The 22,767-nt window shown below is 47.0% G+C and overlaps 1 protein-coding gene and 1 long non-coding RNA gene across 7 annotated transcripts in view; one reads left to right on the top strand and one right to left on the bottom strand.

Annotated features, from left to right (window-relative positions):
• PGBD1 (piggyBac transposable element derived 1) overlaps positions 1-10,644 on the top strand; it is a 30,615-nt gene extending 19,971 nt beyond the window's left edge. For 3 of the 4 annotated variants that reach the window (XM_042985424.1, XM_007092703.3, XM_042985425.1), the window contains exons 4-5: positions 4,831-4,927; positions 8,375-10,226. In XM_042985424.1, coding sequence (XP_042841358.1) covers positions 4,831-4,927; positions 8,375-9,929 — 1,652 coding nt within the window. In that variant the 3' untranslated portion in view covers positions 9,930-10,226. Of the gene's footprint in view, positions 1-4,830; positions 4,928-8,374; positions 10,227-10,247 lie in introns of those variants that run through there. The other variant, XM_042985426.1, reaches the window with a different exon arrangement.
• LOC122238491 overlaps positions 1-17,545 on the bottom strand; it is a 35,383-nt gene extending 17,838 nt beyond the window's left edge. The window contains exons 1-2 of one of the 3 annotated variants that reach the window (XR_006217419.1): positions 17,438-17,545; positions 607-730 (exon numbers count right to left, since the gene is read on the bottom strand). This is a non-coding gene — a long non-coding RNA (uncharacterized LOC122238491). Of the gene's footprint in view, positions 1-606; positions 731-16,567; positions 16,940-17,437 lie in introns of those variants that run through there. The other 2 variants (XR_006217421.1, XR_006217420.1) reach the window with 2 other exon arrangements.
• Between the last annotated feature and the right edge of the window lie 5,222 nt (positions 17,546-22,767).

The following is a 22,767-nucleotide window of genomic DNA, read 5'->3' as shown; positions in this document are numbered from 1 at the left end:
AGACCAGCTCTCTGCCCCCGGCCCACTGCTGGGGCTATACCTGGAGTGGTACGTAGGACTCTCTTCTCCTGTCCCTGGAGCAGGAGTCACTCTGGAGTGGCGGTGGCTCATTTGGGCTGCTTGCATGCTGCCATGCCTGTGGCCCCGGTTTGGATGGGCTCTGGCCACAAGTGTAGTGGAGAGGTGGATCCCCAAGGTGCAGCTTTACTAAGGTTTTCTGCACAGCCCTCTGTGAATGGGGACTGAGGCCAGCTGGGTTGGAAGAGGCGGATCCATCACATTCGCGAGTTGGGGAGAGGTGGTGTTAGCAAGGTTTTCGACGGTCCTCTGGGGAGGGTACCCACAGTGCTGGGGCAGGCCTGGTTGGAGGGGTCAGATCCCCCAAAGTGCAGGGTGAGGTGTAAGTAAGTTAGGTAGTGACTGTTACTGCTGCACTAGCTCCCGCAGGTCTCCATGTGTCTATCCTGGGGGCTGGGGGAGAGAAATGGCACCTGCTGGCTCCTTTGTCCCTGGGGGGTGGTCTTCCAGGGTTCTGTCCCTGCAGACATGCTCTGAGCTTAGCAAAGAACTCTGCCTCCCATAGGCCCCAGGTGTTTTTCCAACTACCGCTTCTATGCTGAATCTCCACGGGCTGTTGTGTCGTCTCTTTAAGGGCAGGGACTTAGTTTTCTCTTGGCCTCCATTCTTTCCCAGAGCGGAGTCCGGTGATTTTTTTCTTAAATGTTTATTTCTGAAAGAGAGAAGGCAGGGATACGAGTGGGGCAGGGGCAGAGAGAGAGAGATGGAGACAGAGGATCAGAAACCGGCTCAGCACTGACAGCAGAGAGCTTGACGCAGGACTTGAACCCACAAACCATGAGATCATGACCCAAGCTGAAGTTGGATGATGAACCAACCGATTGAGCCACTTAAGTGCCCCAAGCCCGGTGATTTTTAAAATTCCAGATTTAAGTTCTGCTGGTTGTAAGAATCTTGAAATTCTGCCCCTCTGGTTTTCAAAGCCAAATGTTTTGAGGCTTCATCTTCCCACATGGGCAACCCTGTGATTGTCTGTCTACCCTCCCTGTGCCTGCAGATGCCCCCACCCCGGGGAGAGTCCTGTGGGTATTAGCTCCTCACCGTATCTTCGCCCTTTCTACCTTCTTTGATGTGTCCTCTTCTTTACATTGAGTTGTGGCTCTGTTCTGCCAGCCTTCGGGTTGCTTTCTGGGGCATTTACACCATGGTGAGTGTTAGGTAGTTGTGTCCGAGAAACGAGGTGAGTGCCATCTTCCCAGCAGTCTAACCCCGTTCTTTTGCCAGCATACCCAGTTTGTCTGCATTCTCTTCCTCTGGTCAGTCTGTAAACCCAACCCACCGAGAGCAAACTCCTTAGCTTGTACCTCCTTTGCTCCAGGCCCACTGCTGTGCGTATAGTCGAAGCTCAGTTAATAGCTGATGCTGATGAGTGTTCTGGCTCCTGCTGAGTTTGTCTCTTCATTCCTTTGGGGGCCACATAGGACTGGTTCGTGGCCTTCAGTTCTTTGCCTGTGTCCTGTTCTCTGCCTGCCAATTCTATGGCCTCATTATCAGATGACATAGCCCCCATACTCACATAGTTCTTAGCTGTCTTTACCAGAAAATTCCACCCTTCCTTCCCTCCCGTGCACCCAAACGATGGTCAGATGGTTGAAAGAGGGAACTGTGCCTCCTCTGAGAATTTTTAGACACACCTCTTCTTACTGTCAGTATTCAGGTGTGAACCTTAAATACAGAACTTGACCACAGAATCTCATTAGGCAGTAACTGATTTTGTAGTATTCTGGTGCCTCTTCTTAGCTCAGGGTGATTTGCAAAATTGCCTCTTGCATTATCCAAGGAATCCAATTTTCTGTTATCTTGAACTTAGATGCTGAGGCAGCAGAGCAGTTAGGAGGAGATAGTGGTCAAGGGTTTCACATTGTGGTACAATATATCGGCATTTGAATGGTGTGATCCCTGCCTTCATTAAAGGGCAGTGGTTTAGGCCTTAGCCTCCAAACTGGAATCCTTCTCTCTCTCAACTGAGCAGGCTGGAGTTGTGCCTGCCTCAGTGGTGTGGTTGCCCCAGCAGCCAAGGCCTTAGGATTGTCCATCAGGGTCAAGACCAGACAGCACGATGGCCTAAAGGTGATGTGAACTGACGGTGTGGGAGAGCCACGTGCAGCCCACAGCCTACTTTCATTCCTGGCATCCTTCAGGTGAGAGAAGCATTCTGTCCCCAGGCTCCAGGACAGGAGGAAAACATTCCAGAAAGACAAGAAGGATATGTGGAGGTCTGAATTCCAGCTCTGCTATCTGCCAACGGTGTGACCTGGGCAAGTTAATTAATGGGTCATTGATTAAGCAGTCAATCAACAAAGGTCTGTTTGGCTTTATGTACCTTTATTTTAGAATTTTTATTTTAAGTAGGCTCTGAACTCATGACCTTGAGATTAAGAGTCACATACTCTATCAACTGAGCCAGCCAGGTGCCCCTGACTTTACATGCCTTTGAAATTTTTTATTTAATTTTACTTCCAGCGTAGTTAACATGCAATGTTACATTAGTTTCATGGGTAGTGTAGCTCACTTTTATGTGAGAGAGCATGTAAGAGTCGGGGAGAGGGACGATTTCAAGCAGGCTCCAGGCCCAGCACAGAGCCCGACCTGGGGCTGGATCCTATGACCCGCACCAAGATCAAGAGTCAGACGCTTAACTGGCTGAGCACCCCCCTCCCAGGTGCCCCACTTATTGTCGGTCGTTCTGGAATCAGCTCCTATGTGGCACATTCCCAACATTTTTACCTCACATCTAATGCCACTTGTATTTGTGTCTGCGGGGGGGGGGGGGGGGGGGGTTCGTTATTTCCCTGTCACCACAACTCCCTCTTCTACTTTCCCATTTCCCCCTGGCCTTTATCTGTTCTCAGCTTAATTTCTCCTTTAGCACTAGCTTCTCCCTCCTCTGCTATGTACAAGTGCATCACCGTAAAGCACTCGACCAGCTCATGAGCACTCAGTTGTGTGGACGGCAGACCCTGAAGTGTTACAATGGTAGGCTCCCTGGCAAAGTGGATACAGTGATGGGGGATGTTCAATGTACAGCAGAAGGTGTGCAGGCCGGGCCCCCCACAAAAGGCGCTCGTCAAGGCTGTCAGGTCTCACGCGGGACTCCTGTCTCCTCCCAGCTCACGGGCGCGTGGGTAGCAGTCCTCACCTGTGGGAGCTTGTGGGGCGGCACCAGCCCCCTGCGTTCCCCTTGTGACGAGAGCAGACCACACGTGCCTCGCGCAGGGGCTCGTCTCAGTGACCGGCTGTTGCCTCATTCTGTACCGTGTGGAGGAGGCACGTCCACGTCTGGAGGGAGGGAGGGAGGGCAGGGAGATGCTTGGTCGCAGACTGTGCCTCCACTCCTTTGAGGCTCAGGGCCTGATGCTTTATTTTGGGAGGTTCCTCCTCACACTCCTTTATATTCTTGGTGTTCCTGCACAGACCTCACAGTTACGATGGTAATGGGAATTTGTCCTTAGCAAAACTTCACATTACCACAGATGACCCTTTTTTTTCCTTGATCTCACGGTGGTTCAATCATTTTCCTAGTCATTTAGTTAAAATTTAAGTCCTTGTTGCTACCTCAGTTTTCTCAAAACATGTGCCTGTGGAGTCCTCTCCTCACTTGGTCCCTTACTGCGGATTCTAATTGGTTCCTGATCCTGTTGAAGCCAGAGTCTTCTGTTCTTAATTTACTCTTATGAAAAGAATTGTATAGGAAGTAAAACTTACAGGATTTTCAATGTAACTGATGGTTTGGGTTGAACTGTGTCCCCCTGAAAGATCTGCGTCCCTAACTGTAGGTACCTATCAGTGTGGTCTGATTTTGAAAGACACTCTGTGGGTATAAGCAAGTGAAGATGAGGTTGTACAGGATCTGGGAGGGCCCCAGGGCTGGTGACTGGTGTCCTTATAATGTGAAGGCAGAGATCAGAACAAGGGACCTCCCAGCCAGAGAACCCTCTGGACTGCTGCCGACCCCCACAGCCCAGGAGAGAGGCAAGGATGGTCCTTGTCTTGGCACCACTGGTCTAGAGTGTGGAAGCCACCACCCTTCACAACTGGACCCCAGTCCTTACCCCACTGAAGACCCCAAGAGGCTGTCCTTTGCCGATTTCCCAGAATGGCCACTTCTGAGTCTGGCTCAGAGGAGAGAGAGCTCCTCTATGGGAACTCAGCTCAGAAGGTTACAGACTTCCATCTGATAAGTAGTGACAGCCTCGGGCTGCTCCCCTGTCCCATCATTATTAACTCTGACCTGGCCCCGGGGAGCCCACATTCCCTCCAGACCCTTGCTTTCCCTTCCGCTTCTGCCCCCACACTTCTCTGTCTTTACCATTTTGCATCCCTCCCCATCAGTCAGCTTAATGATTCTTGTTATCTTCTCTGATCATTTCTCACGAGTCCTGCTTTGCTTCCCATTTTCTTCCCTATAAAGGGTTCCATGTAATTGTCATCTTCAGACAGCTCTTCATGTCTGGAAGTCTCACAAACTCCTCTGCCTGATCCCTTCTTCATATTGGAGGAAGTTCTCTTCACTCTCTGAGAATACTATTGTCCATGTAGAATTTTCTCTAAATTTGCTTTGCCTTGTTAGACATTCTCTCCAGCTAACTGACGTTTCTTATTATCTTCCCATGCTGTGCCACACTTTGTAGGACTGGCTGTGATGGCACTTCTGGGGCACCTGATGATTATTTTAATTTGAAAATCCTATTCCCTCTGGATATTGAATTGAGGGGGAAAATGCAGATGATGACATTTATATTCTTATTTTAGCTGAAGAAGCTGTAAGTAAAGATGGATTGTTTAATGCAAAGCAAGAAACTTTTGAAGAAATACAGCAAGGTGCTGAGGCCTCAGGAGCACCCAACAGGTGAGTGTCCATGTTAAGTGGAACTGATCCTGCAGCTGTAAGAACAAATTGGAATGACCAGAGAACCTAGTTGGTCAAAGCTGCTTCCCTGGAATACAGGAAGAGAACTACTCTCACTTCAGGAATGGTAGGAGGCCCCGGGCCAGGAAGGGGACCGGTCAGTATCCTCATTATACAGAACCTTCGGTGGGTACACAGTTGCCCCCAGGAATCCTATCCTGACTCTGTTTACCCTGCCTGGCCACCTTTCCCTGGGTTCCCTTCTGTCTTGGTGGAGCTACAGAGAAGAAAAGCCAGAAAAGGAAGAGAATTCAGACAAGAGTGAGGGCTATCATGGCAGTGAAGAAACGAAGAGCACTGGGAGAGTCCTGAACAAGAACTACCAGGAAAGTAGCTGATGAAGCTGAAATTAAAGATAGTAGTAGGTACTTAATAAGCCTTGGTTGTGGAGGAAAGGGTTAAGGGAAGGGAGGGAGATGTAGCACAGATACTCCTAAAGCAGACAGGGAAGGACCTGATCAAAGGCAGGGGGTTGGATTTGGGTGAGGCCATTGGCTCCTCCGAGATGAGCACAGAGGAGAAAGAAAACATCATGGGACAATTAGCTTGAAGCCTGGGGTGGGGGGGACACTTGCTCATCTCAGGGAAATGGGGCTAAATCTTAGTGAAAATGGAAATGTCTTAAAGCTTAAGAGAAGTGAAATTTTTCATAAAGCTTTTGAGGTCCAAACCAAGCTCTACCAGAAACGTTTTGTGACCATTCTAACTGCAAAATAGGAATATATTGTGCCTGTCAGACATTTAACTTCAGTGAACAGAAACTGACTCAGCATCTCCCCACCACTACCCCTGCCCAGCCACACTTACACACTTTCTTTCCCACTTTTTCCCCCCACTAACAACTCTCCTTTCCTTCTTCTACCATTTAGGGCCATAATGTGTACCCGTTATCAATATTTGTTTGTAAAAAATATGCACTTTGATGTGAATGTTTTAAACTACTTAAATAGTATTGTGAATATTCTGTCACTCAGCATAACGTTTTAGGAGCTATCTGCACACATCTACTCCTTTACCTACAGCTGCCACATACTATCTGTAACGTACATCTGTGGCCTGTCAGCTTCCCCAGAGATGGTCACCCAGCTGCTTCCAGGTCCCCATCAGTAGGGACACTGCTGCACGGAACAGCCTCTATGTGCCCCCTGTGCGAGAACTTCTTTGGGACAAACACCTAGGAACAGAATTCCGAGTCGTAGCGTGTGTTTTACTAAAGTTAGCTCAGTATTGCTGACTTGACTTCTGGGAAGAACACCCCACCTGTACTCGGCTCAGTAGAGGGTTCACACCCTTCCAGCATTTGTCATTACTCAGTTCTCACACTGAAGGATCCAGGCTCTTGGTCTCTTGTTCTACCTTCCTTAGTGTGCTGGTTTCTGACCGAGGACCATGATGGTCCCTGCAACTCGAGCACAGAAAGGAGGTAGGAGGGCATCTTTACCCTTGTTTGTTCCTGGCACCATGAAAGGAGAGGTCTCCCCCCGCCCTCCCCTGTTCCTCACGGGCAGAAATGGACTTCTGTGACCACCTCTGGCTATAAGAGAGGCTGGGGACGGCGGGTACCAAGGAAAGGGGAATGGCATTACTATGCCTGGCTGAGACCAATTCATGCCTTTACCTGGACGCACTGCTGCCCCCAGAACGGGGTCTCTGACTGGCTAAAGGGAAGAGGGCAAGGGGCATTGGCAGGAAAGTCCCCGACTCTGCCACTGTCATGAAGCAGATAATTAGGGAAGCTTTCTCTGGGTGTCACAGGTCAAGGTGAACTAGACAGAGGTATGCATCAAGAACTTGGTTTGGAGAATCCAGGATGAACTGATAGGAGAGGTCAAGAGAGTTTGGTTGACAAGACCGTTTTCCAGGCACATCTTTAGAAGTTTCCAACTTAGATATTTTTTTCTTCCACTCATTCAGGAAGCATTTTATCACTTGTATTCAGAGGCCTGTGTGACAGAGACCCCCACCTGCAGTGGGTCATGTGAGGGCACAGCGGAGCAGACAGAACCACAGTGCAGCAGGACACGTGCCTGTGCTGTGGGTATGGAGAGGCACCCGGCCAAGACCTGGGATGCTGGAGGCAGCGTCCCAGAGCACTGACCTCTGAAACAAGACTCGGGCACCAGGCAGGAATTTGCTAGATGCAGAGGAGATGGAGAGGAAGCAGACAGAGAAGTGAATGTGCCTGTGCCCAGACAGGGTTGGAGAAGACTGGGAGGAGTTACAGGAGCCATGGAAGGCAGACCGTCTCAATGAGCAGGTTTCTGCCTGAGAAATGGTCCTCTTTGGAGTAGGAAACAAGGCTCTGTTTGCGGATACCAAGATGTGGAGTGTGGGGAAAGGGGATAAAGGGGCAAGAGGGAAGGAGCGTCAGTGTCCCTCGTGGGATATCTGTGGCCCTGCTCGCTCTGGGGTGTGGATTGAGAAGAACCAGCCAGGGTCTCCACTGGGTGAAGTTTTGCTGGTCTGGGGCTAGAGGAGGGACATCGCAGCAGGGGGTTGATGATCCCGGCCCGAGAGGGGCTGCTGTGATGGATCATGAGGTCCACAAGTAGGGAGGGAAGGGAGGAGTTGGTGAGATGGGAGGGCAGCGATTGAGCATGACAACAGGGCCGAGGAGGGTCCCTGCAGTTGAGAGTATTTGGGAACCCTAGGATGGGTGGTGTGTTGAATGGGCCAGACAAGCACACTGGAGACACCTCGGATGATAAAGGCTTTAAGGAAATGAGTCAATACATGTAGTGTGAATTCTATTCCCTTCACTGCTTTTTGCCCTTCAGTCTTTTAGAACTAGACTGTTTAATGTCCTGTTGGTTTCATCTTGGTAACTTTAGCTCGCTTCCTTGTAACCCTATAAAAATCAGTTCAAAGACAGGAAGTTTGAGTTTCTCCCCAGAGTAGAGTGTCCACCAGGTGAATGTAGATCCTTCCGTGTTCAGAAATCCTGAGAGGTGTGAAGGAGCCCAGTAAATAACCTCCTTCCTGGTCCAGGTTTAGAGTCAATTGATAGAGCTACAGGAGTAAAAGGATTCTGGAAAACCTCAGCTTCGTTACTGACAGAAGCTCAACTGGACAGGGAAGCCCTGAAGCAGAGGACTCGGCCCATCTCCCCCTGTAGAGGCTGGGGTGATTCAACTTGGGCCCAAAGTAACATGGGATGTTTGCCACTCGCTCCTGAAGATGGGGGAGGCACTGCCCTCAGCTGCCCAGTTCCTTGTTTCAGACTCAACAGCTACTGGGAGGGAGGCCCCCAGTGTTAGGTCTGGCCGAAGTCCTAGGAGTGAGAAAGGGGTAGTCTTTGCAGAAGAATACTTAGGTGTCACCAGATTCATGATGTCATGGTGAGGAAGACTAAGGATTTTTGTAATATGGTAATTTTTTCATTTCCAGAGATTGTGTGCCCCAGCCACCTGGTACCTCTGTCTGTACTGACAGGACAGTTGTACATATGAACACCCTGAAGGACCGTCACCCAGGTGACTTGTGGGCCCGAATGCACATCTCCTCCTTGGAATATGCTGCAGGAGACATTACCCGAAAAGGGAGAAAAAAGGACAAAGCTCGAGTGAGTGAACTGCTCCAAGGCCTTGCATTTTCTGGTGACTCAGATGTAGAAGAAGAGAACAAGCCTGAGGGCCACCCTGCTCCAAAAAGGCTAAAGATATCAAACGTCCCAGAGAAGAATTGGACCAAAAGAGACCTTAAACCCAACTTTCCAAGCTGGTCAGCACTGGATTCTGGACTTTTGAATCTCAAAAGTGAAAAGTTGAACCCAGTAGAACTCTTTGAATTATTTTTTGATGACGAAACATTCAGCTTGATTGTCAACGAAACCAATAATTATGCATCTCAGAAAAATGTCAACTTAGAAGTCACAGTTCAGGAAATAAGGTGTCTGTTTGGGATCTTGCTTTTGAGTGGATTTGTGAGGCGTCCCAGAAGGGGAATGTATTGGGAAATCTCTGATACCGATCAGAACCTAGTCAAGGATGCAATTAGAAGGGACAGATTTGAATTGATTTTCTCATACCTACATTTTGCAGATAACAACCACCTAGATCAAAAAGATAAGTTTACAAAGTTGAGGCCTCTCATAAAGCAAATGAATAGAAATTTCCTCCTCTATGCTCCCCTTGAAGAACACTATTATTTTGATAAGACAATGTGTGAATGCTTTGATAGTGACCAATTCCTGAATGGGAAACCTATTAGAATTGGCTATAAAATTTGGTGTGGCACAACCACACAGGGTTATCTGGTTTGGTTTGAGCCCCATCAAGAAGAATCATCTGTGATGGTGGATAAGGATCTTAACCTTGGTTTAGGTGGAAATCTAGTGATGCATTTTGCTGATGTCCTTTTAGAGAGAGGCCAATATCCCTATCACCTGTGTTTTGATAGCTTCTTTACAAGTGTCAAATTGGTGTCAGCCTTGAAGAAGAAAGGAGTGAGGGCAACAGGAACAATTCGTGAGAACAGGACTGAAAAATGTCCCCTTATGAATGTAGAACATATGAAAAAAATGAAGAAGGGGTATTTCGATTTCCAAGTCGAAGAAAATGAGGAGATAATTTTGTGTCGTTGGCATGGAGATGGCATCATCAGTCTGTGCTCCAATGCCGTAGGCATAGAACCGGCCAGTGAGCTAAGTTGTTGTGCCGACGATGAGGAGATCCATCAGATAGCTCAACCGTCTATAGTGAAATTGTATGATGAATGCAAGGAAGGTGTAGCTAAAATGGATGAAATCATTTCCAAATACAGGGTGAGAATAAGAAGCAAAAAATGGTACTCAATTTTAGTGAGCTACATAATTGACGTAGCCATGAACAATGCATGGCAGCTACACAGAGCCTGTAACCCAGATACCTCTCTAGACCTCTTGGATTTTCGGAGATATGTTGCACATTTCTACTTGGAGAACAATGCTAATCTATCAGATTAAGGCAGATAAAATGAGCATAATGCTAGTATTAACAAGATAAAATCACAGGTATATGTCAGATTGTACCCTTCCAAAGCAAACCTGATGTAATGAAATTAACATTTTAAAAAGTCGTATCTATGACCTATGTAAAGTTTCAAAGAAGTAATTTAAAAAATTGTATTGACTGAGTGCTACACCTTTTTCTATGACTAATTTTGGTGTGAAATATGTGGGAAATAACTTGGATTAATTTGTGCATTGAAAGGAGGAAATTGTGTCTCTTTAATTCTTTGTGGAGGTTTTATTTGTTTTTGTTTTTGTTTTTTTTTAATTCAGGCAATGCCATAATAACCAAAGACTGATGCTGAATCTACAATTGAAAAATTAAGGCGGGGCTCATGATGTACAGATGATCTTAAAACCTTAGGTGATAAGAGGCTGAAGACCTCAGCTTTACCATAAAACTGGATCAGATGGTGCATAGGAGAGAAGGGCCAGGCAAGCATGCTGAAGAAGAGTGCTACAGAGGAAAAACGAAGTGAAGCAGTGCCTTTGAAAACTGAGAAAAATGATGAAATATGAAGCAAATCAGGTAACGACAGCACCATCAGGAAAAGAAGTTAGGAGTAAAGCTGACATAAAGCCCCTGTTAAAATCAGTTGAAAACATATGTGCCAATAAACTGGACAACTTAGAAGAAATGGACAAATTCCTAGAAACCTAGCCTCCCAAAGCAAAAGAATAGAAAATTTGAACAGACCAGTCACCAGAAATGAAATTGAATAAGTAATCAAAAAACTCCCAGAAAACAAAAGTCCAGGGCCACACAGCTTCACAGGAAAGTTCTTCACAGGAAAATTCTACCAGACATTTAAAGAATACCCACTCTTCCCAAAATATTCCAAAAATAGAATAGGAAGAAAACTTCCAAATTAATTTTATGAGGCCAGCATTACCCTGATGCCAAAACCAGATAAAGACACCACCAAAAAAAAAAAAAAAAAAAAAAAAAAAAAAACAACAACAAAAAAACTAAGGGCCAATATCTGACGAACACAGACACAAAAATCCTCAAGAAAATATTAGCAAACTGAATCCAACAGATTTTAAAAAATCATACACTACTATCAAGCAGGATTAATTCCCAGGATGCAAGTGTGGTTAAGTATTCACAAAACAATGTGATACATCACATTAATAAAAGAAAGGATAAAAACAAGGTGACTGTTTCAATAGATGTAGACAAAGCATTTGACAAAGTACATTGATTCATGATAACCCTCTGCAAAGCAGGTCTAGAGGGAATATATCTCAGCATAATTAAGGCCTTATACGAAAAATCCATAGCCAACATAATGTCAAAAACAGAGCTTTTCTCCTCAGATCAGGAGCAAGACAAGGAGGTCTGCTATCACCCCTTTTATTCAAAATAGCACTGAGAAGTCCTAGCCAGAACAACTAGATGACATAAATAAGAGGTATCCATGGTATCCATATTGGTAAGGAATTAGTAAAACACTCACTGTTTGCACAGGACATGACACTATATATAGAAAACCCTAAAGACTCCACCAAAACCTACTAGAACTGATAATATGTAAGGAAGCAATATACAAAAATCAATACACAGAAATCTACTGCATTTCTATACACTTACAATGAGCTAGCAGAAAGAAATAGTCCTATTTACAGTTGCACCAAAAATAGTACGTAGGTAACAAATTTAACCAAGGAAGTGAACGACCTGTACTCTGCAAATTATAGAACATTGATGAAAGAAATTGAAGACTACACAAATGGAAGATATTCCATGCTCATGGGTTGGAAGAACAAATACTGTTAAAACATCTATAAATATCCAAAGCAATCTATAGATTTCATGCAATCCTTACCAAGATATGAATAGCATTTTCCAGAACTAGAAAAAAAACCCTAAGATTTTCTAAATAAAAGACCTCAAATAGCTAAAGCAATCTAAGGAATCTACTCCTGAAATCACTGTTGTGATATACGCTAAGTTGGATGTAAATTTTTTACAAATTAAAAAAATTAAATTTTATTTTGGGGATACCTGGCTGGCTTAGGTTGACAGAGCATATTGCTCTTGATCTTGGAGCTGTGAGTTCAAGCCCCGTGTTGGGTGTAGACGTTAGTTAAATATTTTTAAAGGTTTTCTTTTCATTTTATTATTTTACAGTGAGAGTGTGCATGAAAGAAGGGCAGAGGGAGAGAGAGAATCTCAAGCAGGCTCCACACTTAGTGCAGAACCCAATGTGGGGCTTGATCCCACAACCGTGGAGTCCTAACCTGAGCCTAAATCAAGAGTAGGGTACTTGGGGTGCCTGGGTGGCTCAGTCAGTTGAGCATCTGACTTCGGCTCAGGTCATGATCTCATGGTTTGTGAGTTCAGGCCCCGCATCTGGCTCTGCTGACAGCTCAGAGCCTGGAGCCTGCTTTGGATTCTGTGTCTCCCTCTCTCTCTGCCCCTCCCCCACATGTGCTCTGTCTCTGCCTCTCAAAAATAAAATTAAAAAAAAAAAAATTTTAAAAGATTAGGGTACTCAACCAGCTGAGCCACCCAGGTGCCCCATGATTTTATTTTAAAGTAACCTCTACACCCAATGTGGAGCTCAAACTCACAATCAAGAGCCATATACTCTACCAACTGAGCCAGCCAGGTGCCCCTGGAGGACCATACACAAAAATAAACTCAAAAATGGATTAAAGACCTAAACGTGAGACCTAAAACCCTAAAAATCTTCAAGGAGCACACAGGCAGTAATTTCTCGGACACTGACCATAGCAGCATTGTTCTCCAGAGCAAGGGAAATAAAAGCAAAAACAAACTATTGGGACTACATCAAAATTAAAAGCTTCAGCACAGCAAAGAAAACAAAACTTAAAGGCAACCTACTAAATTGGAGAAGATACTTGCAAATGACCTATCCAAAATATATAAAGAACTTCTACAACTCAAGACCAACAAAACAAATACTCTAATAAGCAGAAGACCAAAAACACCATGAAACAGAAACAGAAGACATGAACAGGCATTTCTCCAAAAAAGACATCGAGATGGTCAACAGTCACATGAAAAGAGGCTCCATGTCACTCACCATCAGGGAAATGCAGATCAAAACTACAATGGGGTATCACCTAACATCTTTCAAAATGGTTAAAATTAACAAGAAATTAACAAAAAATAAGCGTCCTTGCCGAAGTGGAGAAAAAAGAACCCTCTTGCGCTGTTGCTGGGAATGCAAGTTGGTGCAGCCATTATGAAAAACAAGCACGGTGGTTCCTCAAAATATTAAAAACAGAATTGCCCTATGATTCAAGGATTGCACTATGGGGTATTTACCCCCCAAATACAAGAACACTAACTCAAAGAGATAGGTGTTAAAATACAGATTGTTACAAGAAGAAAGGACACTATATAATCATAATCACCAAAACAGAGAAGCTAGTAACAAACATAAAGGAAGTAGCCATAGTAATATACTAATAGGGGACTTTATTACTCCCTATACACTAATGGATCATCCAAACAGAACATCAAGGAAAAAGTGGCTTTGAACAACACATTGGATCAGATGGATCTAACAAATACATTTACAACATTCCATCCTAAAACAGCAGAATGCACTTATTCTCAAGTGCACACAGAACACTATTCGAAATAGATCACAAATTTCAACAAATTCAAATAGAGCAAAGTCATACTATGCATTTCCTGCACCCCCATCACAATGCTGAGGAACTAGAAATCAACCACGAAAAAAATCTGGAAAGAACACCTATAAAAGAAGGTTAAATAACATGCTACTAAACAATGAATGGGTCACACAAGCAATCATGGAGGAAATTTTTTTTAAAAGCATGGAAACAAAGGAAAATGAAAACATTTAGGACAAAAATCTTTGAAATGCACAAGCAGTTTGTTTATAGCAATACAAGCCTACAACAAAAAGTAAAATCTCAAAAACCATTTAACCTTACACCTAAGGGAGCCAGAAGAAGAAAAAAAAAAAAAAAAGCCAATTCCAACATCAGTAGAAGAAAGGTAAGAAAGATTACAGCAGGGGCACCTAGGTGGCTCAGTGGGCTAGGTATCCGACTCGATCTCAGCTCAGGGACTGATCGCAGGGTTGTGAGTTCAGGCCCTGTATTGGGCTCTGCACTGAACATGAAGACTACTTAATAAAAAAAAATTAAAACTATAAAAAAAAACCCAAAACAGATCAATGAAACCAGGAGATGGTTTCTTTGAAATGATCAACAAAAATCGATAAATCTTAAACCAGACTCCTAAAATGACTCAAACACAATCGGAAAAAAGATAGCTGACACCCGATACCACAGTAATACAAAGGATTAAGAGAATATGATGAAAAATTACATGCCAAGTTGGACAACCTAGAAGAAATGCATGAACTCCTAAAAACATGTAACATCCCAAAGCTGTATCAAGAAGAAATAGAAAATTTGAACAGAATGATTACAGACTCAAATTTCATTGCTGGTAATCAGCTCCCAAGAAAAAAAAGTCAAGGACCTCATGGTTTCACAGGTGAATTCTACCAAACATTTAAAGAAGCGTTAACATCTACTCTTCCAAACAATTGCAAAAAAAAAAAAAAAAAAAAAGGAAGGAAAGATTTCAAATTCATTCTATGAGGCCAGCATTACCCAGATACCAAGACCAGACAAAGACACCACTAACCAAAAAAGAAAAACTACAGGCCAGTATCTCAGATGAGCACAGACACAAAAATCTTCAAAATACTAGCAAATTTGATTCCAAGAATATATGTTAGAAAGTATGCATCACAATGAACTGGGATTTATCCCTCAGATGCAAATGTGGTTTGACATTTGCAAATCAACATGCTACCTCACATCAACAAGACAAAGGGTAAAAACCATATGACCCATTTCAATAGATGAAGAAGCATTTGGCAAAGTACGACATCCATAGTGTAAACCCTCAACAAAGAAGGTTTAGAGGGAACATCCCTCAACATAGTAGAGGCTATATATGAAAAAGCCACAGCTAACATCAAACTCAACGGTGGGGGCGGGGGGGGGGGAGCTTTTCCCCTCAGATCAGAAACAAGACAAAGATGCCCACTCTCACCACTTTTTTCACCATAGCATTCAAAGTCCTAGCGGCAGCAATCAGACCAGAAAAAGAAATAAAAGGCATCCAAATTGGTAAGGAAAAAGGAAAACTTTCACTATCTGCAGATGACATGACACTACATGGAGTAAATCCTAAAGACACCACCAGAAAACTAGAACTGATAAATGAATTCAGTAAGGTTGCAGAAAACAAAATCCATACACTTATAATGAAGTAGCAGTAGAAGGAAATTAAAACAACCCTATTTACAATTACACCAAAAACAATCAAATACCTGGGAACAAACTTAACCAAGGAGGTACAAGGGCTGTACTTTGAAAACTATAAGAACACTGGTGAAATAAACTGACAATGACACGAACAGTCAAACAGTCCATGCTCCCCGGAAGCCTGGGCAGCTCAGTTAAGCACCAGCTCAGGTCATGATCTCATGGTTTGTGGGTTGGAGCCCCACATCTGGCACTGGACTGACAGCTGGGATCCTGGGTCCTGCTTCTGATCCTGTGTCTCCCTCCCCTGCTTGCACACACGTGTTCTCTCAAAAATAAATAAAACATGAACGCTCCTGGAGCGGGAGAACAATTACTCTTAAAAGATCTATATTACTCAGTGCAATATACCGACTTAATGCAACCACTATGAAAACACCAACAGCATTTTTCACAGAACCAGAACAAATAATCCTAAAATTTGTATAGGAACCACAGAAGACCCCATATAGCCAAAACGTTGAAAAAACAAACCTGGAGGTGTCACCATCCCAGATTTCAAGCTATTCTCCCTAACTGTACTAATTGAAACAGTATGGTGCCGGCACAAAAACAGATATAGGAAGCACTGGAACAGAACAGAGATCCAGGAAAGAAATCCAAGATTATATGGTCAATTAAACTTCGACAAAGGAGGCAAAAATATACAATGGAAAAAAGTCTCCTCACAAATGGTGTTGGGACTGGACAGCTCCATGCAAAAGAATAAAACCAGACGACCTTTGTTCACCACAGATGAAAATATGCCCCCAAGATAAATTAAGGACGTAAATATATGATCTGAAACCGTAAGAATCCTAGGTTCAGAGCATAGGCAGTAATTTCTCAACCTTGGTGGCAGCAAAATATTTCTCGATGTGTCTCCCGAGACAAGGGAAACTAAAGCAGAAATAAACTGCTGGGAGCACGTGGAGATAAAAGGCTCCTGTGCAGCAAAGGAAACCATCTAAGAGACGAAACAATGAACGGAAGAGATTTACAAACGACATATCCCCTAAAGGGTCAGTATCCAAAACACAAAGCGGGAAGCATGGGTGCGTAGGAATAAAGTACACTTTTACCATCATCGTTTAATTGAAGGAGATCACATACCGCAGTGCGTGACAAAGGAGGTGTGTTCTATAAAGCAGGGAGGACGCCCGAGCGCAGTGACGACACACATGTACGTCTGGTAGGTACACAGCATACACACACAGAATATTACACCGTGTAAACATACGCCGCCACATGTAAGTAGCACTCACAGACATGGGCCGGGACACCCTCGAGGAAAACCTCAGGCGGCAGACGCGAACGGCAAGCGCGCCGGCACGTGCGCGGGGAGCCGCTCGTCGCTCTCGGTCATGCGCGAGTCCGGCCGGCGATGTCGTCCCCAGCAGCGACCACGGGACACGACCTCGACGCCAGCCCGCGGGGAGCAGCCCGCAACGCGCGCCCTCCGCTCTAGGAGGGCCGTAGGGACGAAAGTCCGGCCCGGCCGCCTGAGGGGATTAGCGCTCCTCCCAGACGCGGCTCGGAGCCCAGGGAGGCACCGCGTCACGCCGACGCGGCCCGCGGGCGCGCACCCTAGCGCTCTGTGCCATCACAGACGACACACGTGCCGAGGCCCGCGCTCACCCGGCCGCGGCGGGGCTGCCACCGAGGCTCCGGAGCCGGGCCGGCGAGGCCGCGCGGACCCCCTTCCGGCGCACGCCCGGCCACTTCCGCTGCCTCTCTAGGCTGCTCGGAGGCTGTGTCCGCTCTTTGGCCTCCTCGCGGGCGGCCAGTGGGGGAGTAAGAAGTGCCCCGCTCCCCACTCCCCCAAAGCGGACCTCCCGTAGGAAACCAGGCTGGCCCTAGCCTTCCCGTTCCCGGCCCCATCCCACTTCTCACCTGCCGCCTTGCCTCCTGAGATGCGCCCTCCCGCCTCCCCCCCCCCCCAGCCTTTCCACAGCGGCGCAGAGACGTGAGGAGCTCGTCCGCGGGCACACAGCCGCAGAGTAACGAACACCTGCGCTGTGCTGACAAACTAGCGTAGTTCTCTGCGCCTGCCGCCGGACCCCAGCGCCCCCCAGTCCCGCCCCTGCCCCGCCCGTCCCCTCCCAGCCCCCACCCATCTTCTCCCCGTCCCCTACCTGCCGCTCGCCGGCCGTCGGACCTGTCCCCACGCTCAGCGCCGTGTTCTCCCGTGCGCGCGAAGGCCGTGGGCTCCGGACGCCGCGAGTCTCCCAGCAATTACACTGATACCTGTGCGTGAGGCACCACCTACTCCTTCTAGACGAGGAAGGAAAAAGCGACTTTCCAGGTGCACAAAGTTTCCAGGCACTTAATAGGAAACACTAGATGGGGGCGTCAGTCAGCCTCAAATATGAACCTCAATCAAGTACAACATGAAGCCGATGCGGGGCTCCGTTGACGCCGTTATAAAGGCCCGTGGCGAATGCCCACGGCCGCCCCTTCTGCGGGAAGGTAAGGATCATCACACACACCCAATGGAAAGCTATCTTCATTCCATCCCTAGGGCCTTTGCTCCACCTCATCCCTTTGCTGGTAGGCGTACCCTCTTCCCAGATTGCACGGAGGGACTCCCTCACTTCCCGTGATAAAGGGAATTTTCAGCTTCTCATGTTTGTGGGTCCTGCTCCTGGACTCCCAGGGAAGCTATACTTTAACATTTGCCAATGAGAACAACTGGGCAAAACCTCAAAGCAGGGGTTCTTTCTGCTGTGAACACACACTGTACCTCTGCCTGGTTAAAGTTACCAGAAAGCATTCTGAACACAAAAGAAAAAGGAATCACCATCCCTGGTTGCAGTAAGTTTAAAGCCATGCTGCCCTGCAGATACTAAAACAGTTCCATAAGCTCCGCGATGACTCGCAACTGTTTATGTAAAAACGTATACACCGCAACACCAAACACTCCCTTACCAGAGCCCTTTTTGAAGATTGTGTACCCCTGCCAGCTGTCCTAACTTCGGCTCCAATTAAAAACTCTTCCTTTTGTAAAGAAATTCTAAAAGGCTTGTTCATTCTGCGCCCCACATTTCTTGGTGTAGCCGGTAGGCGCTCAGAGCAACTTACCCGAAAACCGCGGGGGTGCTCGGGAAAGCACAGCGAGTACCTGCACCGGCCCTTTATACCCCTGACCTCGCGGCCCCTCGAAGGTGTATCTGGTGTGTTCTCCCGTTCTCCAGACCTCGTCAATTTGAGTTGATGGGCTTGTTATTTGAGCGGTCAAAGGTTACAGGTAATGTTCTCTAAGTGGGGATAACCTAGAGGGGGAAGTTTATGGGTTGGTTGTCTTAATTTAGCATTATACTAATTGATGTTATTAATATAAGGCTCGAATAAAATTTTCTGGTTAGAAAAGTGAGAGGCTGAATCGCAGCTCAGATGAAGGGACACTTGCTTCTTCTGGCCAAATGGTGCTTTCAGGTGACCGAAAGCCTAGCGGGAGTATGTGAGGAATTCCTTGAGATTTAGCTCTCCCATAGGAATTTCCTGTCTCGTAAGGTAATTCATGATTGGTTTATCGGGGGACGCATCCATAAGGACTGATTGTCCAGTGCTCTGGGCCCCCTAGACGGCCTTAGGCCTTGCTGGGAGAAACTGAGACACATGAGAGCGTATTACGGCTGTTTAGAAGTGACATTCACAGGCAGCACCCTATCTACCACGTTTAATATCCTTAGATCTTATTCAAGCCTTAGTCTAAGAATAAAACAAATTAGGGGCACCTGGGTGGCTCAGTGCGTTGAGCATCAGACTTCGGCTCAGGTCACGATGTCACAGTCCGTGAGTTCGAGCCCCGCGTCGGGCTCTGTGCTGACAGCTCAGAGCCTGGAGCCTGCTTCCGATTCTGTGTCTCCCTCTCTCTCTGCTCCTCCCCCATTCATGCTCTGTCTCTATCTCAAAAATTAACGTTAAAAAAAATTTTAATAAAATAAAAAAATATAACTAAAAGGAACAGAGAACTGTGTTCCAAAACTCCTGGAAAACCACCTCCCACCCCCAGGGAACTCTGGCAGGCTATACGGACAATACATATGAGCCTATACCTGCAAGTCCTTACTAACGGGAAAATGTACGGAAAACCAGAGTCTCAGATGTCCCAAGTGGAGTTCTTTTCGACATGTCTGGATTAGTGTCTCGTGCGCAGCATTACAGAAAACCGGCTGGAAGACTAAGCGATCAGAAACTAGGAAGCCATTTGGTTCAGTCAGTAAAGCCTCAACTTTCGGGAGGAACCAACACTCATAGAGACACTCTGGGCTTCGCTTGGTTTGTTTGTTGCCGTAGCATTTGGTATCTTTGGATAAAACGGGCCATGTTCTAACTGGAAGATGGAAAATAAGTAATTAATAGATCCATAAATTATAATGCTATCTTATGATTAGATTTGTTTTAAAAGGGAGATATTTGGAAATTGGGTCTTTAAATGTTTTTTCCACAAATATATTTTAAAAAAAATTTTTATGTTTATTTTTGAGAGAGAGACAGAGCGCAAACGGAGGAGGGGCAGAGAGAGAGGGAGACGCAGAATCCGAAGCAGGTTCCAGGCCCTGAGCTGTCAGCACAGAGCCCGACACGGGGCTCAAACTCATGAACCGTGAGATCATGACCTGAGCTGAAGTCGGACACTCAACCGACTGAGCCACCCAGGCACCCCATGTTTTTTCCACAAATATTAATGAAACTTAGAGTAGCAGTTGTTTAGGAATGCCTGGAGGTTAGCAAAGGGGAAGTCAGGGCCAGCTATGGAGAGGGTCAGAGACCTGTCCTGGCAGCATTCCAGAACAAAGCACAGGCCCAAGATTACTGACAAGGTAGGCCGGAAACCCCTGACCAAATAATGAAGAAAAGGCCCAAAACAAACAACCAAAAAATCCTGCTTCCAAGAAATTCCTGCTCCAAATAATGGATATTCCACCCCCTTAACAACTGTCAATAAAGAACACAAGCCCTAGGGACACAGGATGCACGGGGCCGGGGGGAGGGGGGGGGAGAGAGAGAGAGAGAGAGAGAGAGAGAGAGAGAGAGAGAATCCTAAGCAGGCTCTGAGCTGTCAGCACAGAGCCCGATGTGGGTCTCCAACTCATGAACTGTGAGGTCATGACCCGAGCTCAAGTTGGACGCTGAACCAACTGAGCCCCCCTAGGCGCCCCTCAAGAGCGTACTTTTTAAATAAACTTTCCCCCTTGTGTCGCTCATTTGCTGTGTCCTTGAATTCTTCTGATCAGACCGAAAACCTCCTGTTTAAAATAAACATCTTTGGGACAGGCTGGGTCGAGACTCCAGGGCCCAGAGTCTCCCCAGTTTACTGGGCAACACTTGGACCAGATTATTGAAACAGAACCTGAAAAATAAAATGAAAACATTCCCAGATTCTCCCTTCCATTTTCTCCCTGCTGCAGGCTCGCCCTGAATTAGGCCTTTCTTTCCAGACTCTCCCCCTGCACCCCTCAGAAGGCCTCCTCTCCCCCACCCCCTGCTTTTCTCCTTTGCCCCTCTGGCTTCCTGTGGCTGCTTTCTCCTCTGGGGGCTTTTCTTTGCCTTCCCGAATAGAGAAGGGAAGGAGGGAAGGAGGCTGGAACGTGCGGAGCCCTGGGGTGGGGAACCCAGAGGGGCAGACTCCAGTTCAGGGCGGTACGTGGGAGGGGCAGGTACAGACACCTCCGCGGGGACCTGGTCCCTGGGTCCTGGATGCCCAGGGTCCCCGGGAGGGCCGGCAGGTCTGCGGTGTGCTCGTGGGCGCGGGGCAGCCCCTGGGCCTTCACCCCCGGAGCTCGGGCACAGCTCAGGCACGAAGGACGAGGACCGCAGCTTTCTCTAGGCGAACATGGAGGGCGTCTTTCAGACTCCCCGGCTGAAGGTCGGGCTGGATTTGCCTGTGCCAGACACCGCCTCCCCCTCCGCCCTCTTGCGCGGGAGCACCGCTCTGGGGACTACACGCTGCCGCCCACGGAGGCTGCAGGAGGGAGGGGGCGGGAGGGAAACCGCACCGGCCTGGCGCCCCTTCGCGTTTCCGAAGGGCCGCGTGGCCTTGGTGCTCTGGGAACCAGCAGCAGCGCCGGGAGCGTGCTGAAAATGCAGATTGCTGGGCTCCGCTCCGACCTTTGGAATTAGAGTCTGTATTTTAAGATCGCAGGTCATTTGTAGATACTCTAAAATTTGATAAGCATTATTCTAGGATAATCTGAATTTAACCAATTGTTCTACTCACAAATGAAACAGTCAAGGAATTTTAATTTTTTTTTTTAACGTTTATTTATTTTTGAGACAGAGAGAGACAGAGCATGAACGGGGGAAGGGCAGAGAGAGAGGGAGACACAGAATCAGAAGCAGGCTCCAGGCTCTGAGCCATCAGCCCAGAGCCCGACGCGGAGCACGAACCCACGGACCGTGAGATTGTGACCCGAGCTGAAGTCGGAGGCTTAACCGACTGAGCCACCCAGGCGCCCCAGTCAAGGAATTTTAAAGAGCCACCCCCCCCCCCAAAGCTGTAAGAGCTATAAGGGAAACCACACACACACACACACATTCTAATTTTTTAAAAATAAACCTCAAAAACAAAGGTTTAGCACAGTATACTTTAAAGCTGAACTTTTACTTCCTCTTTTTAGGAATTCTGCCTCAGATTTTGACCGTGGAGACAAGTATAATGAGAATGTCCGCAGGGGCGTTTAATATCCTAGGGAGTCCCAGCGTGCTCACAATGCCACCCATATTCATTAGATGGTATCGTTTCGTTTCTCTGGCTTAAGTGTTTCAAAGTTTGTGTTAACTTAGTCTTTTTTTTTTTTTTTTAATGTTTATTTACTTTTGAGACAATGCGAGAGACAGAGTGCAAGCAGCAGAGGGGCAGACAGAGGGAGACACAGAATCCGAAGCAGGCTCCAGGCTCCCAGCTGTCAGCCCAGAGTCCGACGCGGGGCTTGAACTCACAACCGTGAGATCATGACCTGAGCCAAAGTCGGACGCTTAACCGACAGAGCCACTCAGGCGCCCCTGTGTTAACTTAGTCTCCTGTGCCCCGTGCGAAGGGCGCCGCCAGCACCCCGTTATAGGTGGGGAGACTGTAGCGCAGGGTCTAGAGTGAGTTACCCAAGGTCGCACGACTCACAGAGGGCAGGACTGGAACCCACGCTGTCTGGTGCCAGAGCCTGTGCTGAGCTCTGACAGCCGACGGTCTGTGCGTGCTGGTCTCTCCAGTTAAGCAGCAGGCCGCCCCAGGTCAGCGGCCCCCCTCCTCCACAGAGCCCCCTCCATGATTCTTGCAAGGGCACTCAACGTCGCCGACTGACCTCCAAAAGGCAGAGGCAGGGGAAGAATGCTGACCGAGAGGCTGCAAGTGTAAGAGTGCACCGAGCAAGCGCTCAAGTGTCCCCTCATTATTTACAACAAAACTGGAAACCTGAAATATGGTAACGACCTGCACTCAGATATCTCCCGGCACACAGCGCTC

Source organism: Panthera tigris, chromosome B2 (assembly GCF_018350195.1).
Source record: "Panthera tigris isolate Pti1 chromosome B2, P.tigris_Pti1_mat1.1, whole genome shotgun sequence".
Taxonomy (NCBI): Eukaryota; Metazoa; Chordata; class Mammalia; order Carnivora; family Felidae; genus Panthera; species Panthera tigris.
Note: the sequence above shows the minus strand (reverse complement) of the source record. Positions and strands in the feature narration are given on the sequence as shown.